At 40.6% G+C, this 18,961-nt stretch overlaps 1 protein-coding gene across 1 annotated transcript in view; it reads right to left on the minus strand.

The window, feature by feature from the left end:
• The window catches only part of AlkB (alpha-ketoglutarate-dependent dioxygenase AlkB), a 309,007-nt gene that overhangs the window by 122,275 nt on the left and 167,771 nt on the right, over positions 1 to 18,961 (minus strand). The window contains exon 4 of the mRNA XM_045754930.2: positions 16,767 to 16,923. Within this exon, the coding sequence (XP_045610886.1) occupies positions 16,767 to 16,923 (157 nt within the window). The remainder of the gene's footprint in view (positions 1 to 16,766; positions 16,924 to 18,961) is intronic.

Consider the following 18,961-nt stretch of genomic DNA (forward strand, 5'->3'; position numbering starts at 1 on the left):
TACCCATCCAGTGCTAGCCTTGAAATTGTCTATGTTTAACTTTTCAGCAAGTCATTCAGCTGCATTTCTAATAGAATCAACTGAAACAGCAATTCCTTTCGCACGATGCTGTGTAAACCATTTGAATACAGCCGAGTCCAAATACGTATATTTAGCAGGCTTCAATGTTTTCCTGTTGCCTATTGCATGAGTTTCACTCTGAGCAACGAATTTCCTAATATTATCCTTCTACTTTTTTATATCACAAACTGTAGCTTTACCAATGTTGAATTCTTGGGCGAGACGGGTGACAGAGTATCCATGCTCTGCTTTCTCTATTAAATCAATTTTCTGATCACTTGACAAATGTTTTCTCTTTCGTTTTAAATCTTGAACACCACGAATGCTGCTCTGAGACTTCTTGACAGAGTATAAGAGTTCAAACGATAAAAATTGTTCTAAATTATCCTTCGCGCACGAGCAACACGTTTTCACACTAGGAGGAGGGGAGACAAATGGTGCCAGCAACCTCACTAAGGCCTAATGTTCACACGACCTGTGCTTGTTTTATTGGCCTACTCAAAATTTAATCTAAATAGGCTTACAAATTTTCAAATAATATTGTTTGTTGTTATAATTAATAAAATATTGTCTGTTTGAAGTTTTATTCATTTTATACAGTACAGTACAGTACTGTATTAATACCTAATGTATTAAAGTACAGTACGTAGGCTGTTAGAGGGAGGGATGGAGGGATCCAGGAAACAAACCCCCCCCCCCTCTTACCCACCCCCCAATGGCTCAAGGAGCAACCGGCCGGCCACACAATGCCAGCTGTTATCTACACCCCAATTGTATTAAAAATTCTGTGAAAAGGAAATGTGTTCAAACTGTTTAAAATATGTACTGTATATATCACAATTTTCACCATTATTATTGATCCAATATGAAATTTTTCTAATAAAAAGTCTATTTTCAGTGTAGATAATGCGATAATTATTATTAAATTGACTTGTGGCATCTGACGAGAGGAGAGGAGAGGAGAGTTAGTGGCTGGTCTCTGGTGGTCTAGTGCAGGAAGGAGGGTGGGGGAGGGATGGGAGGGCTGGAGAGGGAGCATGGAGTTGCCAGTCACATGTTGCCTCTGAAGGCCTTTACTGAAACCACTATTACTCCAGCTTCCCTTGACAACTTCTACCACTGACAACTAGTCTCTACTGACACCACTTGCCTCCTGACAACAACTCTCACCAATGCCCCCCCTGACACCATTTTATCACCATTTTTATCACCATTTCTCCCTAGAAACAATGGGTAAGGATAATAAATCACTATACATGTATAATTGTTTACACTCTAGCAAATCATAGTTGATGACAGCCAGCTCCGACGCTCGGCCTCGGTGACCGCTTGGACGAACATTCCTCGCTTAATCGAACATTTGTATGTTCCACTGAACATTTGATACAGAATTCCATTTGTTCGGCTGTTCTGGGAATTCGATAGAGCGGGGTTCGTAAGACTGAGGAAGCACTGTACTTAGAATAGTTTCCCATGGAATGCTTGTAAGTTCCCTGTTTATTATCTCCCAGTCTATCCTTTTTATTATTAAAATTGAATTTACTGAATAATCCCTCTCGCTTTATCAACGTTTTAGGTTTATTCTGAGTAGTGATTTGTTTGCACTTAGTGGGTCGTTTGCACTTCAATGAGCTTGTGATCTGAGTATGTGGTATCTGATATCGTAATGTCCCTGATTATGTCTTCATTGTTCGTAAAGACCAGATCTAGAATATTTTCATTTCTCGTTGGCTCCAATATCTGCTGGTTGAGTGAAAATTTGTCACAGAATTTAAGTAGTTCTCTAATCTGTGGTTGGTTAGGTCCCAATAGATTTCCTGGTACAGTAGAACCTCTATTAACGAGTTTAATCCGTTCTGGCACCGAGCTCGTTACCTGGAAAACTCGTCTTTGGAAACAAATTTCCCCATTTAAAATAAAGGAAATAAATTTAATCCGTTCCACTCCCAAAAACATCCATACTTGTATGACTTTTTTTTATGTAAATATAATACTGCACATGTAAATATAAATGTTTTGTTGTAGTGTTTTAATATTTACTTTACCTTATGAAGAGTAGTTGCTGGCTTGAGGGAGACGATGGAGAGGTGGGAAGGAGGAGAGGGGTTATGGTGTGGAAGGAGAATTCACCTCTGAGTCAGGCGGACTCTCTCTTCTTGGGAATTTCACCCAAATTTCATTTCAAATGTCACACAAGGATGCGTTAGACCAGCACCAAATAAAAAAACTACGTTGATTACACTCGTTGTGTCAACAATATAATAGTCTTACCACGAAGATACAATACAATGCCGTTTTCTCAAATAGGCAATGTGGTTATTAAAGAAAACGGAAATTTCACGGCAAACATGTATACAATCCCCAAGTCGATCGGATAAGTATTGGATTTTATAGAAATATTTGCTCAAATGATGCTTGAGCGCGGTGTTTGGGTGCATTCAAGAGAAAAAAAGTGTGTTACGTTCAAGCGACATATACCTGCGAAAGTGATAACACTTTCATAAAGTGTTATCACAAAGTGATAAATTAATTAAACATTTTCACACACTGGGTTGTCACTGCTTTATCAGGGCAGCTTTTCCAAGAATGCGTTCACCTTTTCAAACATTCCAAACACTTCCCTGATCTCAGTGGAAGAGGCAGCATCCTCCCTTACCTCCTCATTCCCTTACTAATGGTGTAAATTGTTGATGAGGACCTGCCATACTTCCTTGTGAGATCAATCACACAGACACCACACTCATGCTTTGCTATAATTTCCTTCTTGAAATCCATAATAATTGTGTCTTTCTTAATCTTGAAAACACTATCTTTAGCAAGCAGCTTCTTTGGAGACATCGTGTGTTACAAATTGTAGTCGCAAAACCACTAAAAACCCAAAGAAAAGCTCAAATAAATCCAGAGGGATGCTTGTCGTGTGAGATACAACAACAACACTGGCGTCGGAGGCGTCCGAGAATTTGCGAGAACCCGCGAGACGCTAGGAAGCGCCATGTGGTTTCACTCGTTAATAGAGGCGAGCTCATCAATAGAGACAAATTTGCTGCGAGTGGCTTGCTCGTTACTGGAAAAACTCGTTAATAGAGCCACTCATTAATAGAGGTTCCACTGTATAATATTATTGTTTGCTATTCTCCATCTGAGACTAGGCAAGTTGAAGTCACCTAGGAAGATAATATCAGGTATCAGGTTCGCCAAATTATTAAGGCTATTCTCTATTTTGTTTATCTGTTCTGCGAATTCCTCGGCCGTTGCATCTGGCGGTTTGCATATTAAAATAATCACTAAGTTTATTTTCTCTATTTTTAATCCCAGTACCTCTACCACCTCATTGGTAATGTTAAGGAGCTCTGAGTATACAAGGTCTTCCCTAATATACAGACCCACTCCTCCATGTGACCTAATTTTCCTATCACACCTGTATAGGTTATATCCTGGAATCCAGATCTCACTGTCCAACAATTCCCCTGCATGGGTTTCTGTGAAAACTCCAAATACTGCATTTGACTCCGTGAGAAGGCCATTTATGAACTGTACTTTGTTGTTTGTTCTTGTCTTTAGTCCTTGTATGTTGGCAAAGATGAATGAGGTTACTCTATTAGTGATAGTTTGACTGGGAGACTTTTTCAGCAAGCCCATTATGCATGGACATATTGAGTTTGTTCTGACCAGTACTGATTGTTGTGGGGCTGTTGCCTGTCGTAGTTGTAGTTCCCTTTCGATGTGTAATTGTATCTGTAATTCTGGTATGCAAGTGGGTCTGGCATCCAGTTCCATACACTCTACATGCTCCTCCTTTTGGATTCTCTTTCGGTTTGGTATAAAAAATTGATCGAGTATCCTCCAAATTCATTATAATGCTTGCCACTCTTTATGTAGTGTTCTGTGCCTTTTACATGAAAGTATGGGCAGCTGAGGTCATAGCACTTTTAGCAAATGCAAATTTTAGCAAATGCAAATTTTAGCAAAAAAAGCTAATTTTTATATTAAAAAGCAAATTTTATTTACGTAGCACATAGCAAATGAACACTTTTATAAGACGAAAGAATTGTTTGGAAATTTGTTGTTGTTGTTGCTCCTGGCAGGTGTTGCAGGCCAAAACACCCTTAGCAGTTTAAAGGGTTAATAAAATTATTGCATGCACTGTAATTGTTTATCGAGTCCCGCCTATCAAAAATATGGTACCAGCCCCACATGGTTACTCATGTATTTGAAATGTTTAAAATTATATATTGATTCTTAATTCCTGTTTAACCCTTGGGCCGCTAAGGGTCATAATGGCTTCAACACCCACAGGCACAACAACAACAAAAATTCCAAAAAATTCTTTCGTCTTATAAGTGTTCATTTGTGTTCCCTGATCACGGGAAAAATAAAAAAAATCATAGGTGGCATATTTTAGGCGCAATAGAGCTGGGAAGTGAGGCAAAAAAGAGGTGTTGACAGAGCAGTCGGTAGACGAGGTCTGCTTCGCCCGAGCTGTCAGGCGGGGCGTTGCCACAGAGATATTATTACCTAATTATTTCAATGTCTGATTTTTTTTTTTTTTTTTGCAGTAATATTATTCAATAGTGTGTATTGTGTTGGAAAGTTTCCAACACTAATACATCATTATTGTATCACAACACATCATCAATGTATTAACCATAGTAATTACTAATCCTACTAATTCGTAGAATTAACATAAATTAATATTTTCCTATCTGCATGTCATTTACCAAATTCTTCCCACATAGAGGGACAGTATTGCGTCAGATAATATCCAGCAAACACATAATTATTGTCAACATGCCAGAGAATTGAATAATATTCTCGCCTTTTGTCAGTATTCTTTACAAGAATTAACCCTTAAATGGCGCATAGCTATATACCATTTGACACCCACAGGCGCATACCAAAAAAAAAAAAAAAAAAAAAAAAAAAAAAAAAAAAAATTCTTCTTAACCTGTTAATTTGCATTCATTGATCACAGGAAAAATAATAAAAAAATCGTAAGTGGCATATATTGCCCGCTATAGGGCGGGGAATTCTGGCAAAAAACAGATGCTGACTCAGAGTGCGTCCCAGGCGGTCTGTTGATCGCCAGCTGTCAGGCCGGAGTTGCCACAAAGAGATAATTACCTAATTATTTCAATGTCTGATTGATTTTTCGTAGTTTTTTTGCTGTAATATTATTCAATAGTGTGTAGTGTGATATATTTATATAATAAAATGAGTGAATCATCGCTGTACTCAAAAATATGGTGTGCATATTGTTGATTCAATTATGTTCATCAGACAGTGAACAAATACTTTGTCGGTTATTACACTATATACACAGGTTATATATAAGTATCTGCATGTTTTGTTCATCATAACGAACCATTAAGTTGCTATTATGAGTCAAAAAGTAACGAGGAGTGACCGCCGTGTACCAGCCAGCCACTCATGCCCTCCCTCAAGTCACCTGACTCACCCACATTCTCCTCCCACAATACTGTTTTTGCTTTTATTCACTATATACAGACACTATATATAAGTATTTACATTCGTGTTCACCATAACGAACCACTAAGTTGCTATTATGAGTCAAAAAGTAACGACGAGTGACCGCCATGTACCAGCCAGCCACTCATGCCCTCCCTCAAGTCACCTGACTCACCCACATTCTCCTCCCACAATACTGTTTTTGCTTTTATTCACTATATACAGACGCTATATATAAGTATCTACATTCGTGTTCACATATCAAACTACTAAGCTGGTATGCTGAGTAGCAGCCCACCACTAGCTGCCACTCCCTCCCTCACCTCACCTGACTTGCCACAATTCTCCACCCACCATACTGTTTTTGCTTTTATATACAGACGTTATATATAAGTATTTACATGTTTTATTCACCATAACTGTACATCTAAGCTTGTATGGTGAGTAAAGGCACAAAGACGTAGGACCTCACAGTCAGCTGATGGCTGCCGCCGTCAAGGCTAGACGCACTAATATTTCTCCTCCAACAATACTTTTCCAACATTATATAAAAATATCTACCTGTTTTATTCACCATACTTGTACAAGTAAACTGGTATGGTGCCGAAAGACCATCGTGGTCATCAGTAAACAACATGATAAGTCGTGCAGACGACGCCACCGCCCTCACCAAAATGGCGGCTCCAAACCTACTCCTCTTGCTGTTTATACCCTCTATACACACGTTATATATAAGTATCTACATTTGTGTTCACCATAGCGAACCACTAAGCTGGTATGGTGAGTGCAATCAATAAAAGGTGGCCACACACAGTCAGAAGATAACGCCACTACCCTCCCCTCCCACAGCATTACTCCTCCCTCCATGGCGCACAGCGCTAAATATCACCACAATCCTGCTATTATCAGAACCCTGGTCAGTTTTATCTCAGTCAGGGGTCTTCTGTAATAATATCATCGCTACATAATAGCATGAACAAGTATATTATGACATTTTTAGGCGATGCTGTGGTCACAAGCTGAACAGCAGTGCTGTGAGTTCATGCTGCGTGCGTCAGACTTGGTAGCTCACTGAATACTGAGGCCCCTAACACCCGGGAGTTTGGCCCACGATTTTTTTTTAACACTTTCGCGTTCCACAGACTTAATAAGTCGTCACTCTTTTTTCTACTGAATGTGTTCCAGTGACGCATTTTTGCGTCACTCGATATAAAAATTTGTAAAAAAAAAAGTTTCTATGCGATCTTCAATTTTTTTTTTTTGAAATGAGCGCCATTGTTTTCCCACAATCCTCCGTAGGCCGCATGGGATTCTGGGTCACGCCATGCGGTCGGCCTAGTCCTTTGTTTACGTCTCTCGTGACCGGACTACCGCGCTCCCGCGTCCAGAACCTGTGCCACTCTCTGCCCTGTGTAGCAGTGTTTATTCGTTCCTGTCTCCTTACAACGCATTATTACTTGCAAACATGGATCGTGGTAAAGGACAGAGCACCTCTACCCCCAAGAAGGATAGTGAAATGACCAAGGAAGATAAGTTGAGTGAGCTGTACAAAAGGTTCAGCAATGTGAAGCTTACCCCTAGTAAAATTCCTGATTTGTTGGATCGTTTGTCAGATGTGGAGGCAGATGCTGAAGGGGAAGAGCGTCAGAGTGATTTCAGTAGTGATAATGAGGGGACAGCGTCGTCTGATGAGTTTGATTCATCATCGAGTGAGGAGAGTAGCGAGGGGATTGAGGATGAGTCAGCGGATGTGGGCCGCCCCAAGGCACCTGTAAGGAGGCGTGCAGGACGTCTTCAACAGCCTAATCCCGATGCTGCCTGGTCAACTGACAATACACCACCTAATGTAGGCAGTTTCAGTGCCACACCAGGCATAACTGTCCCAGTGCCAATTACCCCCCTGCAATTTGTTCAATTATTTCTGACCCGTGCCCTAATTGAGTTCATCACAGTGGAAACTAACAGGTATGCCAGGCAGTTTATTCAGAATGCTTCCAGGCGCACTATGAGGTTGTGGAAGGAGGTATCTGCGAAGGAAATGGCAAGGTATTTGGCTTTATCAATCTTGATGGGTATTGCACGACTCCCAACAATGCGCATGTACTGGCAAACAAGCCGGTTGTGGCATATGAGGACCTTCAATGTGTTCATGACTTCAAAACGATTCCAACATATTGCCCAGTTTTTTCATACTTATAACCAGTTTGCAATTCCACCCAACAACAAGAACCGCATGATAAAACTCAGCACCATCATTACCTATTTGACCAACAAATTTGGCTCTTACTACGTCCCCAATCAAGCACTCAGTTTGGATGAAGGTACAATGTCGTGGCGTGGTCGTCTATCCTTCAAGGTTTACAACCCCAATAAGCCTGATAAGTATGGGGTAAAGTTGTACATGCTTGCTGAGGCAGGGACTGGTTATATTATTGATTTCGAGGTTTATTCTGGAGTGGGCAAGACAACAGTTGAGACAGTGATGGGCCTTATGCGACCCTTGTTGAACAAAGGTTATCATCTTTATATGGACAATTATTATAACTCTGTCCATCTCACAGAATTGCTAAGGGAAAATGGTGTGTACACTTGTGGAACACTCAGATTGCAGCGTGGTGCCCCTAAAGAGCTGCAAAAACTTGCCAAAGGTAAATTCGCTGTTGATCAGACTATTTTCAGGCGCAAGGATAACACTTTTGTTATCCTTTGGAAAGACAAGAGAGTGGTGTCAGTGATCACAAACTGCCATAATGCTGACACACAGGAAGTACAGAGAAGGAAGAGAGTGAAGAAACGTGACGGAACATCATCTGTTCAGATTGTAACTGTAAACAAACCAACAGCCATTTGCGACTACAACAACAACATGAAGGGAGTTGATCACTTCGACCAAATGGTCAAATATTACAGGTTCACCAGGAAGTCGCATAAGTGGACTAAGAAGATCACATTTTACTTCCTTCAGATGGCTATACACAATGCCTATGTGTTGTACAAGATGTACACAACTGATGCCAAGAAACTGACCCTACTCCAGTTTCATGAAGTAGCAATATGGGCCCTGTTGGGGTGGGACATGGATGAGTGGCCTGCTACTGAAAGCCCTCTCCCACATGCTGATGATTACCAGGATCCTTCTCATGATTTGGCAACACCTGGCCCATCTGGAGCGAGGCGTCCTTTATTTCATCGTCTTCCACGCCAACCACATGCCTCATCCTCATCAGACACTGAACCTGAAACTGAAACGCCTGCACCTCAAGCTGAAGCTACTCCTCCACCTGTGAAAAACCCCCGCATTGTTGATTCAGAGGACAGGCTAAACAGGAAGTTGACTCATGCATTAGTGAAAATTGCTAAACGGAAACGGTGCCGAGTTTGTATCAAGTCGGGAATTAGAAAAGACTGTATGTATCAGTGCAGGACATGTGGAGTTGCTCTATGTGCCACACCATGCTACTCAAAATATCACCGCAAGAGGATATTTTGGAAAGCAAAGAAATAACTCCTCTGCAAGCTTCCACTCCACCTAACGTAACATCTGTTGAGCAACTTCAGGGACATTTTCCTGAAGCCGGTGGAGTGGATAATCAAATGCTCAACTTGTTGACCTTCCTTCATCACATCGTGGGTAAGTACACATAATTTATATTACACATTTTGAGGTTATTACTTCTTCATACTTTGCTGTGGGTAGCTCTATATATATTCCAGTTCTTAGTGCTCAGATTGGTATGTCTACATAGTGCATCTTCTTGCGAGTATTTTGACACCAAAATGAACAATGTAGCACAAAAACTTCCATTGGAACAATATTTTTGTTTGTCGGGTGTATTGGGTGTACCGGGCGTGGAAACGGGTGTTTGGGCGGGTGAGGCATTGACGTGTTTGGGGGTGTTTGGGGGTGAGGCGCGCACGTGTAACCCACTTTTATGCATATGTCTGTGTAGGCAATTTTATTGCGATCACCGTGATACCAAACAAAACCATATGCAACAAGTTTTGACTTGATAAACACAATCAGAGTAGCAACATATAGGGAGAGTTTAGCGGAGTTTAGCGTTAGCGCGAAACAAAGCACGCAGTTCTTTGGTTGCTGGTCGCCTAATGTTAGCTTTGGTGAAATGTTATACATATGTTCTTATAGTACATTTCATTAGCTACACAGTGATACCAAAAAAAAACACGTACATCGAAAATGAGGGTCACAGACATGAGGAGAGTATAAACTTTTCAGTTGTGGTTGAGCGCATGTGCAGCTGGGCGCGCTCCGGCGGGTAACCCTAAGCCAACTTCCCACATTCCTGTGGGTGGGGCGACACCATTATTTATTGTGTATATTTATATGTCCGTGTAGGGAATTTTATTGCGGTCACAATGATACCAAAATAAACCACGAATAATAATTCTGGGGTTCGCAAACATAAAAACATCGTAAACATTGATGCCCGGTTTTACGCTCACAGCTAACGACCGCCACAGTTTGTTATTCGGTGTGGTTCTCATGTTGTCTTTGGTGACATTTTATATATATATTCCTCTAGAGCATTCTCTCGCGAACACAATGATACCAAATTTAAATACATGCCGCCAAAATTAAGCTCCCCACCCCGAAAAGATTATAAACATTTTAGTGCTGACGCGCAGTAGGCCGACACGAACGGCCCACTTAGGGCTTACCGTCAGACTATTCCCAGGGAGCGCGAAAGTGTTAAAATGGCGTCTGTTTACAAGAGCCCTGATGAAGGTAATTACCTAAGTGTAATTACCTAAGTGTAGTTACAGGATGAGAGCTACGCTCGTGGTGTCCCGTCTTCCCAGCACTCTTTGTCATATAACGCTTTGAAACTACTGACGGTCTTGGCCTCCACCACCTTCTCACTTAACTTGTTCCAACCGTCTACCACTCTATTTGCGAAGGTGAATTTTCTTATATTTCTTCGGCATCTGTGTTTAGCTAGTTTAAATCTATGACCTCTTGTTCTTGAAATTCCAGGTCTCAGGAAGTCTTCCCTGTCGATTTTATCAATTCCTGTAACTATTTTGTATGTAGTGATCATATCACCTCTTTTTCTTCTGTCTTCTAGTTTTGGCATATTTAATGCTTCTAACCTCTCCTCGTAGCTCTTGCCCTTCAGTTCTGGGAGCCACTTAGTAGCATGTCTTTGCACCTTTTCCAGTTTGTTGATGTGCTTCTTAAGATATGGGCACCACACAACAGCTGCATATTCTAGCTTTGGCCTAACAAAAGTCATGAACAATTTCTTTAGTATATCGCCATCCATGTATTTAAATGCAATTCTGAAGTTAGAAAGCATAGCATAGGCTCCTTGCACAATATTCTTTATGTGGTCCTCAGGTGATAGTTTTCTATCTAGAACCACTCCTAGATCTCTTTCTTTATCAGAATTCTTTAAAGATTTCTCACATAATATATAGGTTGTGTGGGGTCTATGTTCTCCTATTCCACATTCCATAACATGACATTTATTAACATTAAATTCCATTTGCCAAGTGGTGCTCCATATACTTATTTTGTCCAGGTCTTCTTGAAGGGCATGACAGTCATCTAAATTTCTTATCCTTCCTATTATCTTAGCATCATCAGCAAACATGTTCATATAATTCTGTATACCAACTGGTAGATCATTTATGTACACAATAAACATCACTGGTGCAAGAACTGAACCCTGTGGTACTCCACTTGTGACATTTCTCCATTCTGATACATTGCCTCTGATTACTGCCCTCATTTTTCTATCAGTCAGAAAATTTTTCATCCATGATAGAAGCTTACCTGTCACCCCTCCAATATTTTCCAGTTTCCAGAACAACCTCTTATGTGGAACTCTGTCGAAAGCCTTTTTTAGGTCCAGATAGATGCAGTCAACCCAACCATCTCTTTCCTGTAATATCTCTGTGGCTCGATCATAGAAACTGAGTAAATTCGATACACAGGATCTTCCAGATCGAAAACCATACTGTCTGTCTGATATTATATCATTTCTCTCTAGGTGTTCTACCCATTTAGTTTTGATTAGTTTTTCCAATACTTTCACTATTACACTTGTCAATGATACAGGTCTATAATTGAGGGGGTCTTCCCTGCTGCCACTTTTGTAGATTGGAACTATGTTAGCCTGTTTCCACCCGTCTGCTACGATTCCTGTACACAGGGATGCCTGAAAGATCAGGTGAAGTGGAATGCTGAGCTCAGATGCACATTCTCTCAGAACCCATGGTGAAACGCCATCTGGGCCAGCTGCTTTGTTCTTACCGAGCTCCTTGAGCATTTTTTCCACTTCGTCTCTAGACACCTCTATGTGTTCTATGTTGTTCTCTGGAATTCTTATTGTATCTGGTTCCCTAAAGATTTCATTTTGTACAAACACACTTTGGAACTTTTCGTTTAGTGTTTCACACATTTCCTTTTCATCTTCCGTGAATCTATTTCCCATTTTCAACCTCTGAATATTATCCTTTACCTGCAATTTGTTGTTTATGAATTTATAGAATAGACCTGGTTCTGTTTTACATTTGTCCGCAATCCCTTTTTCAAAATTTCTTTCTGCCTCTCTCCTCACTGCCGTGTAGTTGTTTCTCGCATCTTTGTATCGCTGGTATGTTTGGGGGTTCGGCCTCTTCCTGTATTGATTCCATTTTTGTGTCTTTCGGTCTCTAGCCCTCTCGCAATTTCTATTGAACCAATCCTGTTTCCTAGTTCTGCATCTCTGTTTTGGTATAAATTTTTTTGTACCTTTATCATATATTTCACAAAACTTGCCATACATCTCATTCACTTCCTTGCCTAGCATCAAGTCTGTCCAATTATACTCACTAAAAAAATTTCTAAGGCCACCATAATGTCCTCTCCTGAAGTCTGGTTTTTCAACTGCTTCAACCTCCTTATTTTCTTCCAGCTTATAACGCATTGCATACTTTATTCCCAAAAAGACATGGTCACTTTTACCCAAGGGAGGAAGGTACTGAATGTCAAATATCTCTTCCTCCTTCCTGGTAAATATCAAATCTAGCATGGAGGGAACGTCCCCTTCCCTCATCCTCGTAGCTTGTTTAACATGTTGATACAAGAATGTTTCCAGGATGAGGTCTACAAATTTACAGGTCCAAAAATCTTCTGTTTTAGCTTCATATGCTTCCCAGTCTATAGATTTCAAGTTGAAGTCACCGACTATCAACAGTCGTGATCTATCGTTATCCGCTCTCGCTATAATCTCTCTCATTATTGTTATAAGACCTTCACGTTTACTATCTAGCTCCTCCTTTGACCATGTGCTGCTTGGCGGTGGACTATATGCATTTATCATCATTAGTTTATCATCCTCATAGCAGATCTCTAGTGCTATTATGTCAACTTCTTGTGGATTGGCAGTCATTATTTCCTTCACCTTTAGGTGTTCTTTTACCAGCACAGCAACGCCACCGCCTTTCCTAATTTTTCTGTCCCGTCTCCAAATTGAGTAGCCCCTTGGGAATATGACCTCATTTAAAATTACATCTTCAAGTTTTGTCTCCGTGAGTGCAACAATGTCTGGTGTCTGCAGCTGTATTACATCACTTAACTCCAGTATCTTCGATCTCACTCCATCTATGTTGGTGTATGCAATCTTCAGGAACTTGTTCCCCCTCTCCTTATTCTTCACTCCCCCTCTCTCTATTGATTTTGTTGGTTTGCCTTTATGTACCACTTTACTGGTTTGCCTACCCCTATCACTTTGTAGAAAAAAGAATTTATTTCTTCTTCATTCCTGCTCTCATTTAAATGTTTTGCCTCGGCGAGGTTCAGTTTCAGCTTCTCTCTATCTTCTTTTGAAAGATCTCGTCTTAACGACCACCCTTTCCCATCCTCATCCCTTTGCAATTTTCTAGCATTCCTTAGTACTTCTTCCATCTGTTTGGCACCGTTTAGGGTGATCCTCAAAGGTCGATCTTTCCCTTTTACGTACCTGCCTATTCTCCTGTAGTCGCACACATTCTCTCTGTTTGTAAGACCTTCCCCGAGGCCAACAATTTTATCTACTACTTTAGCTTCTTCTACAGCTCTTTCTGACCTAGATGTTATCGCCTTTTCTTTGCACCCAAAAATGATCAGGGACTTACTCCGATCAACTGTGTTTTGCACCAACTTCGGGTTAGATGCCAATTCTTTCCTCACTTCTAGCCTAATGTTCGTTTTATCTTGGTTGCTGCAGTGTTTGACTTCCTTTACTGCTTCTTCTATTTTTTCCTTCTCCTTGGCCACTTGTGCATAAGTGAGTTGCATATCTTTCTTGCACTGTTCTATTCCCTGTGTAACTTCCTCCATCTGTGCTGACAAAAGCTGTTTCTCCTGTTGAATTTCCTTGCCTAACCTATTGTAGTCATTTATGTTTAAATTTACTTTAACTTCTTCCAAAGCTATTTTTAAGAGTTTATTTTCTTCTTCCATGGCTTTGCAATTTGTTTCCAATTGATTCTTATCCTTGCGCAAGTCTTTCACTAAACCCTCAAGACATAAAACTTTGCTATTCAAATGGTCATTACTTTCTTTCAATTTACTAATTATTTCTACATGAGAGTTCACTATAGTATCTAAATTTACCAACTTGTTATGTAGACTACTAATATCAATGCTTTCTTCATTGAATCCCTCAAAATCAAGCTCTGTTTTGTTTTTCCCCTTGCCAGTGGCCATCTTGAATGTTCTTCTCTGCACTGTAAACACTAGGGCAACTTTTTCTCATCCGATTTTTCACTTCCCTTAGCACTTTCCTGTTATCTCACCTATTTTTCAAGAGCACTATACCTTTATGTTCTCTGGGACACCACTCACTACCATCAACCTGTACTACAATACTTAGGATTGTTGAAATATGCTGGAGCTCCTCTGCTGCAAGTGTTGACCCTAGGGGTGTCACCTTTTTTTCACGTGTCACTTTTTTTTTCAGGTGTGGTGAACCCCGTGTATCCGCGGGCCATTTAAATCTTGCGTAGTATTCCAAAGCATCACACGATGCGATGCGCAATTTACTGCAAGTCGGTCAAAGCATCATATGATGCAATGCGCAACTGAAGGGTTAATACCTGATAATATAACAACTAGTGATCTAATAACGAGTTATCAACCAAAAGATCACTGTATAACATTTTATCTGTTATCTTAAACTAACATGGAGGAAACAGAAATTTCTCTCCATTTCTCGTTTAATAAGAACACTGTTCATATTAATTATTATTTGACGAGAATTTAAATAATATATAACTCCCTATAATTGCGACCCTATTCTCGTTAACTTGTTAAGTAGAGTAATTGAAGGAAAAGAATTTTCCATTTCTAATAAAATATGTTGCGCATGCGCGAGAGAGGGGTTGAGGGAGGAGGAAGGAGACGCCACTCGTGTGGACGACGCAATAGAAAACGCCGGCCAGGCTTGCCATGAGACGATGTGTTGGTCAGTGGTACAAAGAGAGGTGAAGCTTTCGTCAGCTAAGCGATCGGCCCTTGCAATTAGTCGGTCCTGGAGCGTGTAATTACTCCATTAGCAATCCAAGGATTGCGTCGGTGGACAACAATCAGGTTAAGTGGTCTAGTTTGTATTGTTGGAGCTCTAAACATGTAAACTTTACCCTTTAGTCCATCGTTACACAGTGCTCCCTCCTCTAACGACAAGTACATTCAGTGGGAACTTAATTTGCCCCTTTCATTAACCCATAATGATATAATTTACTGTGTGTAAACAATTTTTACACCACATTGGGTTTCCAGCGTGTGTTGAAGCAGCCGGAGGTGAGACAATTTCCCACGCTAAGCTAGCGAGTCACGTGTTCCAGTAAGTTCTAGATGATGCCGCCTCTCCACCACGCTTCCATTCACTGTCACAGCGAAGCAGCTGAGATTACGTTAATTTATTCATTCATTACTTACTTATGAACAGTTGAAATCTAATAATATCTTGAAATTTATATTTCATTTACGTAAGCTAGGAATTTAATCATATTTCTTATAGCCTCATGAACTTTGGATAGGAACAATTTTCTTGTCTAATAGTTATCATAGTATGTTCTTGTTATTAACCAAATTATTGAATACTTTTACAAATGATATCATTTAGTAAATTTTACTAATTTTATTCGAGGAAGAACCAGCCTCGATGAAGTGTACTAGGAGTAACTCAACTGCTAGTATTAACCCCCAATTGTGAAGTTGGGAAGATTTAACTCTTGAATAATAATTAATCTTACAGCCCATTAATATTCAACAAATAATTCTTGATGATTGCATTATCCATAGGCAACTGGTATCTCAGTCCTTTTTATTGCATTATTTATCTGTTTCCCTTTTCAGTAAAAATAGGGTGGTCCTTCAAGTAATTCAATTCAATCAATTAAATATCAATAAATTAAGAGTTAGCTTTCCTTCACGCTTTCCTTAAACTTTGTTCATGTAGCATTACTCCCCAACCCCAATCGGGAAACTAGAAGTTTCGGATAACTAAAGTTCAGAAACCAAGTGGTGCTCTGTATATCATTCATTTTGGTATCAATTTCTTCCCAATAGAATTTTCTAGATGTATGTATATATAAAAAAAAAGGCACACTACCTGCAGTAAACTAGATAATCTGCCGAATGTTTCTCATGAACAAGCACCTATCCGCACACCCACAATAAAATGTGAATACTCTGTTAAATTTTCTCACTTCAATTTTCAAGCTACATGAATCATTCTTGTATCAAATGTTTTGCAATCTAAAGGCACGGATTTTAAAACTAGTCCCATAATGATTGAAAAATAAATGGAATTAAAAAAAAAAATGTAATTTTGGACACAACATGAATCGCCGCTGGACATCTGTAGAGATCTGCACGGACGCAATCTTCGTGCCAGCCGAATGAAAGTGTTAACTGGCTGGTAGGTGGGTGGGAGGGGCAAGTGGGTAGAAATGCAGGTGGCCTGGATGGATGGATGGATCAATGCATAACTGGCTGGCAGGTAGGCAGGTAGGTGGGACTGGAGAGGTGGACTGACTGGCTAGTTTGGATAGAAAAGTTGCTGACTGGCAGGCAGGCAGGGTGGATAGATTGGTGGCTGACTAGTGGAAGGGTGGGTAGGTGGATGGGAAGACTGGGTAGGCAGGCGAGGATAGGTAGTAGGTAAGCAGTTGACTAACTGATACATTGTAGTACTTTATACCCACAGTGAAAAGTGAAGAGCTAAATAGCTAGCCATTTAATCTCTTACGTCTGTGCCAGCTGCCACCATGTTGTGTCTGCTGCAAGAGTGATGCCATGTGATGTTAGATTTGTCTTGTTAGCAGCACAGGGGAATTCTCTCAAACACCTCTTGATCCATTGCAGCTGACCTTGGCTCGTGAATGGGTTACGGATGAACAGTAAACCTAAAAAGTAATGCACTGTTTGTCAGCATTATTTAAAGAGCCTAAAGAGATTCGTCATCCCTTCAATTTCTAGTGTGTGGTCTGGTCAACACCTTAAGATATTAATATTATTATTATTATTATATATATATATACAGGCATACCTCAGAATGCGAGTTTAATCCGTTCCTGGAGACGCCTCGCCTTCCGAAAACTCGCATTCCGAAGTTAATTTCCCCATAAGAAATAAAGGGAAATGAATTAATCCGTTCCTGACTACCCCAAAAACCCCACATCAAACTAAATTTTTATACCTAATTTACCTAATTCATCTAAATAAACCTACAAAAGTATGTTCCAGTTATTACTTACCTTACTGTCGAGTGCTGTAGGCGTATGGAAGATGGTGAGGAGGGGGGAGGAGGAGAGGAGTTAGTGTTTGGAAGGGGAGTCCCCTTCCATAATCACATCAGGCAGTGAGGACCTTTCTGGTGTGCTCTCCCTGGGACGTTTAACCTGAGTGCCACTAGGTCCTGGTTGAGGTTCACTGCTCAATTTCTTCACCAAATATTTGTCCATGAAAGCTTGCTTTTCCCTTCTTCGCAAGCTCTCTCTGTAGTAAGGCATCACATTGTCATTGAAAAGATTAAGACAACGGCCTACTACAGTTTTGTCTGGGTGAGTGTGTTCAATAGTTGTTTGAATCTCTTCCCACATCTGACACACCTTCTTAATTACTGCAGAAGGGACATTCGCTGGTGCTGTTGCCACCACCTCCTCTTCCACTGCAGAATCATTCGCTGCTGTGTTGGCTTGCTGTTCCTGTTGAAGGGCTAGGAGTTCTTCGGTGGTCAGTTCTTCGTTGTGTTCTTCCACCAACTCCTCCACATCATCACCATCCAATTCCAAGCCCATTTTCTGGCCTAGACTAACAATTTCCTCAACAATAGGCGCATCATTTATAGGCTCAAACCCCTCAAAGTCTAGTTCTCTCACACATTCAGGCCACAATTTTCTCCAGCCAGAGATCAGGGTTCTTTGAGTCACTTCTTGCCAGGCTTTGTCAACGAGTTTTAAAGCACTAAAAATGTTAAAATGCTCTCTCCAGAACTCTTTGAGGGTGAGGTTTGTGGCTTCAGTCACTTCAAAACATTTCCGGAAAAGTGCCCTTTCATACAGTTTCTTAAAATTCGCTATGATTTTCTGGTCCATAGGCTGAATTAGGGGAGTGGTGTTAGGAGGAAGGAATTTAACTGTGAGGAATTTATTGTATTGAGGCATCAAATCATCTTCCAAGCCTGGAGGATGAGCAGGAGCATTGTCAAGGAGAAGCACGGCTCTGAGTGGCAATTGTTTCTCCTGCAGATATTTTTCTATGGCAGGGCACAGCACTTCATTCACCCACTCCGAAAAAATAAGCCTAGTCACCCATGCTTTTTTATTAGACTTCCACATCACAGACAAACGGGTTTTCTGCACATTATACTGTTTGAAAACCCTTGGATTTTCAGAATGATACACTAGCAAGGGTTTAATTTTTAAATCGCCACTCGCATTTGAACACAGCACAAGCGTAAACCTATCTTTCATAGGCTTGTGTCCAGGCAAGGATTTTTCCTCCTTGGTAATGTATGTCCTCTTAGGCATTCTTTTCCAAAACAGTCCTGTTTCGTCACAATTAAACACTTGTTGCGGTAGGTATCCCTCAGCCTCTGCAAACTCTTTAAATTCGTCAATAAATCGTCCAGCGGCTGGTTTGTCTGAGCTGGCTGCCTCCCCATGCCTTGTAACACTATGGATACCACTTCTCTTTCTAAATTTTTCAAACCAGTCCCTGCTTGCCTTAAACTCTTTCTTATCTGCATCACTCGTTGCAGGGGTCTTCTTTAGAAGGTCTTCGTGCAACACCCTGGCTTTCTCAGAAATAATGGCCTCCGAAACACTATCACCCCTCAACTCCTTGTCGTGTATCCAAATTAATAACAACTTTTCCACTTCTTCAAGTATTTGTGGTCTTTGTGTCGTTAATGTTCTTACTCCTTTTGCCACATTAGCACTC

Source organism: Procambarus clarkii, chromosome 9 (genome assembly GCF_040958095.1).
Source record: "Procambarus clarkii isolate CNS0578487 chromosome 9, FALCON_Pclarkii_2.0, whole genome shotgun sequence".
NCBI classification, from domain to species: Eukaryota; Metazoa; Arthropoda; class Malacostraca; order Decapoda; family Cambaridae; genus Procambarus; species Procambarus clarkii.